Source organism: Palaemon carinicauda, chromosome 42 (assembly GCF_036898095.1).
Source record: "Palaemon carinicauda isolate YSFRI2023 chromosome 42, ASM3689809v2, whole genome shotgun sequence".
In the NCBI taxonomy this organism is placed as follows: Eukaryota; Metazoa; Arthropoda; class Malacostraca; order Decapoda; family Palaemonidae; genus Palaemon; species Palaemon carinicauda.
This window is the reverse complement of record NC_090766.1, coordinates 37,687,664-37,695,163: the sequence shown is the minus strand read 5'-3', so window position 1 is coordinate 37,695,163 and position 7,500 is coordinate 37,687,664. Positions and strand designations below refer to the sequence as shown.

At 48.6% G+C, this 7,500-nt stretch overlaps 1 protein-coding gene across 1 annotated transcript in view; it reads right to left on the bottom strand.

The window, feature by feature from the left end:
- Window positions 1-6,467, bottom strand: part of LOC137633106 (serine-rich adhesin for platelets-like) — a 7,147-nt gene extending 680 nt beyond the window's left edge. The window contains exon 1 of the mRNA XM_068365266.1: window positions 1-6,467. This exon is cut by the window's left edge and continues 680 nt beyond it. Coding sequence (XP_068221367.1) covers window positions 1-5,986 — 5,986 coding nt within the window. The 5' untranslated portion in view covers window positions 5,987-6,467.
- Window positions 6,468-7,500: the final 1,033 nt, after the last annotated feature.

Below are 7,500 nucleotides of genomic sequence, written 5' to 3'. Positions count from 1 at the left end.
TCAGGAAGGCTAATGCTTCGTGTGGGTCCGCCTGAATCGTTCTGTCGTTCGACAGTGATTGAAGCAGTTCGTCGAAATCTTTGTCGAGCCAACTCTGGTCAATGACGATGGAGTTGCGAGTGTTTTTGTTCTCATCTCCCTTGATCTTCTTGTGCTCGTTTTCGAGCTGACTCAGCAATTCTCGGCTTTTCGACAGGCTCTTCCTCAGACGATGGTCCACCTGATCGTCGGGACCACTTAGGGACAGGTGTCGCTGGAACAATCGCTGTGGCCCTCCTGCGGACGAGCTGCCGTTGACGTTTGAAGTGCTGTGGACTTTCCTGAAGGCATTTTGCTGCGATCCAAAAACGTTGCTATAATTCTCGGCTGCATTTAAGTTAGTGACACTCGCCGTGGTGGACGGCCCTCCGGCGTAATAAGCTTTATCCTCCAGAAGGGAAGCGCATGATGAAAGACCCAACGAACCAGTGCTGTTTTTCCTGCCGTAGGCCTTCGGTGTGGGTCCTCCTCTAATCAGATCGCTTGCGCTGACCCCCGTAGGAGCGGGGCTCACGTAAGGTTGGTCCAGGTCTATGAAATCAACGTAATCCTGGTCTGCTCTGAGGTGGTTAGGGTTAGCATGGAGGCGACGAGCCAGTTCGCTCAAAGTGGGCGAGTTGTCCTGAAGATTATCCCTGGGAAGGGAGAGCTTTCTATTCCTCGGTAGCAGAGGAGGCGTGTTCGTATGGCCCGGGTAGCACTCGTTGATTGAAAACAAGGACAGGGGCGTCTTTGAGGGCGGCGTTTTGGGCGTTGATGGGCTCATTGGACTCATCGATGACGAAGAAGTGGAGGACGCTGAGGTGGGCGTAAGAGGCGCCGACGGCGATACTGGAAACGTCGAAGGGGAGAGGGAGGGTGCTTTAGGGGCGGCGCCCTTCACACCAAACTCCGAATTTCTTCTTATAAAATGGGGAGAATCAGATACACCTGAATCAACCGAGGCTGCGACTTTCTTCAGGGTTGCAATGATTGCATCGAAGCTGTTGAGCATAGCAGAATCGATGATATCCGCCAGGGATGTTTCCAGCTGCTGAATTAATTGATTATTTCCATCCTCCTCGATGTGATGCAGCTTCTTTTCGTTATTCCTGTTGTCCTCGATTTCGGTGCGACAGAGCCTGTTGTCCTCCAACTTAAGGTCATCCTCGGGGTTCCCAGAAATGTGCACTAAGGTGTTCTTCCTCACTTTGTCGCAGGTAGACTGCCTGGCCAACTCTATCAATGGGCCAGGTAGGGGCCGGGAAAGAATCCTGTGCCCCTCGCATGCCCCTATTCGAGATTTTGTATCCGATGATCCCGTCTCACCTTGAACCACGGGACTACCAACTGACTCGCATATTTTGTCGTCTGCTTTCTCATTCTTAACGGTGGGGTCTCTCGTAGACCCCCGTCTCTCTTTCTTTTCTTCGTTCTTTCTCTCTCTCCCCTCTTCCTCTTTTACTAGGGATTCCACGTTTCCGCTCTCTATTTTCTTTACATCCTCATATACTTCCTCTCTCTCTCTTTCCTCGTCAACATTATCTTCATCATAATCATCATCATTAATTTCATTCTCCTCCTCCTCCTCCTCCTCCTCCTCCTCCTCCTCCTCTTCGCTGCTGGATGCCTCGACTTGTATGCCCTTTTCTTCCTTCGTCTTGATTTCGGGTACAATGGCAACCTTAGTCACTTCTCTCTTCTCTCTAGTTCCCGTTTCCCTGTCGCCGTTGTCAGAGGTAATTACGAAGCTGGGAATGGGGTTGAAGTAGGGACGAGTCGGCGACGAAACGGATCGAAAAGACACGCTGATTCCCCCACCACCTCCTGCTCCTACCGGAAGGAGACCACTCTCTTTGCCGACGTCATTCTGATATCCGTCGCAGGTGGATTGGGAGAGGCTTTTAGCACGCATCTCGTAAAACCTTCTTCTGATAGCAGCCGGATCGGAGTCACTAGACAGCTGGAGACTGCAAGACCTCTTGATGGAGGTCGATGGTTTGTTTATATTTTCCATTGACACCTTTGGTTTCCCCATACTTTCAAATAGGTTGTTATCATCCGTGTGTGTGTGGACGATTTTCACCTGGGGTTTAGATGCGGGGAACCTAGTACCGAAAGCACTGTCTGTCTCGCACCCTTTTGACTCTTCGACTGAGGTTCCCATGCCCGTATCGGTGCCCATATCATCATCGACGGAATCTGGTTCTGTATTTGCGGTTTGAAATTCCGGTTCGGGCGTCACAGCTATAGGCGTTATAGTGTCGGGTGTCCTGACAGGTGATCTAGTGGGCGTGGATTTTCTTTTGATATTCTCTTTAGACTTTGTTTCTTTCGCCTTTGGCTTTGCGTCCGATCTGGATACTCTAGAAACGAAGGACCCCGGCCCGAGCTGCTTACGCACGTGGGGAGGGCACGGGGAGGAGCTCTGTCTCTTTCGTTCACCGTCCAATGAACACTGACTTCCATAGAGGGGCGAATTGCAACCGGAATCGGTCGTACTTTCCGTCTTCTGCGAATCCAAACTCGCCCTGAATAAGTTGTTGCGGGAACCGAGCAGGGAATTTTTAGAACCAGATTTATTCCTGTTGTAAAGATTATGGCGCCCCACAACCAGGGACGTCTTTGACGTCGATTTTTTCTTGCTCAAGTTTGTCCGACTTCCACCCATGACTCTCCTGACGATCCTGGCCCTATTGGCGCCGTCTGTCGATGCCAAAGAGCTCTTCGGTCCCGAGAGGCTTCGAGTCACGGATGCCTTAGGGTTGATGTGCGACGAACTGGCACTCAGAGTGCGATCTAATCTTGAGTCACTGGCCCTTGTGATGTCATTTGCATTACGCCTCGCCGGGGAAAGACGAGACACTGATGAGGTGAGTCTGGTACTGCCAGCCCTGGCCAGGGCAGGCGATTTATCTGAGAATGATGGTTTTCTCTGTGATATAAAGGATGTCCTCGACGACCCTGTAGCCTTTCCACATACTCTCTCTGACGATTTCTCCAACGAAGGATCACTGTCCGTAGGAATCGAAGCGTAACTTAAATTCAAGGAGTTTTCCCCAACGCTCGTGTTATCTCCTGATTCCCCTGAGCTTAGCGATAAGGATAAGGGCAGAGACTTCGGCGGCGTATCCAACTTGAGAGGCGATTGACCCGCTGTACCTCTGGCTTCTTCCCCAGTTGATTTATTGGCTTCTCTGGACATGCGCTGTGACCCGGTGCCACGCAACATTCCAGGGCGTGGTGGCATGGCCCTTGATACAGTGGGCGTTGAGATATCCCCTTTACTTGATTTGCTATTCACTATGGGTAATCTCGACGATGCTTTATCTCTGTCCCTTTGCAAAGGCGGCGAATCTCGTGATGATGAATTCGGAGATAACCTCACCTGATAGATAGCACGCGGCGGAGGGCGGCGTGTCATGGGTGTGGAGGGGGGCGTCTGTGCCTCTCGCCTCCGTGTGGGCGTGGGAGTTTTCCTGGGCACTGCTGGGGATGGAGCCCTGGCACCCATTCCTGGGGATGTCCCGCGCACGGAAGAACGGGTCGGGGGTTGAGGAGATGCCCTCGAGCGATAAGACCCCCCACCGTTGGCACTCGTTCCCCTCTGATTTTCATCCATGGCTTGAGAACTATGACCCCCTCCGGGACCAGGTAATGATGCCCTGCGATTTAAATCAACGTCACTTTCGTGTATGGGGTTCCCACCCCTGGAAGAAGCCCCGGCAGATCCAAAACTCCCCCTCCTCCCCACTAGGGACGTGGTGCGACCGGTGGTTGGTGGCCCCTGGGAGGTTTTGTTGCTACCATTTCGTCGGCCAGTAGAACCATTACTCCCTCCCCCACTCCCAGCCCCTCCTCCCCCCGAACTATTTCTTCCTCGACCCCCAGCCCCAGAAAGACCACTCGGGGGAGGGGCATCTTCCCTGGGGCTGCTATTGCGCGTTTGTTCTCCCCCGCGCCCCTGATACACGGGTATTCCAGACACTTTACAGGGCATGGCACAGGTACACTCACCCTCACAAATGGCACCCTTCTGAGGAGACGATGGGTGCCATTCCTCTTCGCCCTCGCTATAAGCACTCGTTGTCACCGTTACACTTTGGTTATCCACACTTGTCACTGTCTGATCACTTACTTCACTGTTATCATCAACACGATCATTAACACTGGAAGGACGAGACGTGCTGCCGGGCCGCACGTGTGCACGTGGCAGAGCGCGCGCTGAGACTGCTGGTGAAGTTCCCAGATGGCCCAGTGCTCCACATGTTCCGCTCGCCTGACTACGAACACCCCCAGTGCACGCTCCCTCACTACCACCTCCACCACCACCACCACCACGCCTGCCACTGACCGAAGGGCCTCCGCCTCCTCCTCCTCCAGCTGACCGCTGCTTATGCCCCCCGTGTGTAAAAGGAGGATGAACGGAGGAGCTGGAAGAGATACCGAGGAGTGCCTGGCTCTCTTTTCCACTTCGTCCATGGCCCCCTACCTTCTCCCTGTCAGCACGATGGTGCCAATCGGGTGCTACATTATCATAATCTATGTGGGTGAGGGCGTGGCACTGAGCATGACCAGGTAGCGTAGCGCCAGCAGCTGTTTTGGCCGTCGTTTGGCGATGGGGAGACCTAGAGGGGCTGCGCTGGGCACCATCCCGTCGAACTGATAACAGCTGATCGCTTCTTTTGGGGCCCCCTCCTTCGCGAGAGACCCTGGTCGTCTTTTTATTCCAGTGGTTCATATCCTGCGTCGCACTGTCGTAATGCTGGACTTTAGAACCATTGCGACTTCGACTGCGACTCCGACTCCGACGTCGGGAATGGCTGGCATGGGCCTGGGATGCGACAGGCGTCCGGAAAGAGGCAGCCGGGCGACCACTAACACAGGTAGTATCACACTGGCGGTTCTTGATGTCTCGAGCGGCCCCTAAGCCTTTACTGCCTCCTCCTCCTCTTCTTCCCCCTCCCGCTGCTCCTCCCATGACGCCCACGTCCTTCCACTCGACACTCGGGTACATGGCACACATGGAGGCCCATATCATGTCTTGCGGGTCAATGAAGGATGAGCCGTAATGCAAGGTGGGGTGAGAGAGATGGGTGGGCACAGGTGGTCGCTCGCTGCCAATGCCCCGCCCATCGACCTCTCGCAAGCCCCGCCCATAACCTCCTGCAGCAGGTAATGTTCTCCCGCTATCCGCTGCCCCTGTCACTCCTGCTGCGACTGTCTCGCGATCCGCAACATTATGTGTCCTATTCCTTTTCTCCCTCTTTCTCCCTCGACTCTTATCCTCCTCGCCTCTTCCCTCCAGGTCGCTGCCTTCAAAATCCTCCAGGACGTCCTTCTCCAGCCAGTAATACTCCATGGCCTCGGCCAGATCATCCCGTTCCTTTTCCGTCAGCCTCACGTACTCGCCGTTGATGTAATACCTGCGATTTAATTCCCCAAGGTCGATTCCCGCATCGCCATGGCTCTGGACATCCGCCATGGAAAAGCGTCTTCGGCCTCCAGAGTCTTCTCTGGCCCTTTGGTGATCGCATGACCGCCTTCTCTGCCCTTCGTGCATATGACTAGGATTACGACCCTGGACGGGGTCGCGTGAGTTTAGTCGTGCCCATAAGCCGTTTTCAATTATATCACCATACGAGTTATAGTACAGATTGATGGGCACTTTTTGAACTTCTCCGAACTCATCATCGTCGGCTTCGTCTTCACTCGAAGGGCATATGACCACCATAGGACGACTCCGGTATAAGATCTGACCTCTGTCGGGCGTGTCTTGTCCGATCCTAGGGTCCTTTGGGGTCACAAGTTCATTATAAAGCGAAGGGTCAACCCGAGGGGTCAAGGTGTTTGGCGTGGTGAATCCCCGTAAGTGTGACTTGGTGAAATCATGCTGACCTACGGCATAACGTGAGGTCAGTTTTTTCTTCCGCCACGGGTGGCGTTTGAGAGACGCTTTGAACTTCATTGGAACGACGCCGTCCGACTTCTTCGGATCCTTTCATGAAATCGGTCATGAAGGAATAGATTTCAAGTGTCAACATTCAATAAAACCATTAACTTAATCAAAATGTTCCAATATCATATATAAAAATATCGTATTATTTTCCAATCACATGTAATATTATCGTATGTTTCATATGTTTTATTAAACTTCACTCGACAGTTTAAAAATAAAAGAGCCAAATCCATGAAAGTAGTAATAATCGACCTATATAACACACGTTATTACACTCCATGCCATCACCAAAAACATCACTCATTACGTTTTCATTCATTTCCATAAAACTCTTGAACTTATCCTTCTCAACATTCATTCATTAGGCCAGACAGCGAGGGCAAGACGGCACGTGAAGAAATCACTCATTTTTGATGGGTCTTTAAAACTTCGTGAGTGATTCGGTATGACAGTTTATTGAGTCAGATATTTATGATGATGGAGAAGGATTGGAAGCGTCGGATCTGGAAAGAAAAAGGAAAATTAAGTTAGAAAATTAACTTTCATCATTATAGGGATAAAATTTAATAATGCTGGCAATAACAATGACAATATAAGCGTCAATAATAGCAAAAATTATTAGCAATGCTGATAACGTGATTATTGACGTTCATAATGATGGTGATGATAATAATAATACTAATAACAATAATGAAAATAATAATAACAATGATAATACTAACAATGAAAATAATAATAGCAATGATAATAATAACGACTAACAATAATAGATACAACAACAGCAGCACCCACAATAATTATAATAATAATAATAATAATAATATCTAACACAAGAAAATGAAGCAGATCCTATAACTCCAACACTGATACGACAATGAAACGAAATACAACGAAACCATAATACGACAATGAAACGAAATACAACGAGACCATAATACGACAATGACGATACAACAATGAAACGAAATACAACGAAACCATAATACGACAATGAAACGAAATACAACGAAATATAAAAACCAACGAAATGCAAAATAAAAGTCTAAAAAATATATTGCAACCGAGAGCAATAAAGACGCCTAAAATAAGCCGTACTGCGTAGCCCTACAAACTATAAATAAATAAAAAGTCGAGCGATAGTAAGACTAAATATTTGAGAGTGACCATTCATAAATCAACCCTTTATTCGGTGTTTTTTATTTATTCAATCTCGGATACATCACTTATGTATTAGCTCACAAAAACGTCTCCGGTGTCATGTGTCATAGATTATCTGTGTGATTGATTACCATTATTTGATTTGTATTCAGTATTTGTATTTGGGTGATTTATACATAACATCAGCTATAACATATAAATATATACAGTTTTATATATATATATATATATATATATATATATATATATATATATATATATACACACACATATATATAATACATATATATGTATGTATATATATATATATATATATATATATATATATATATATATATATATATAATATGCATATAAATATATAT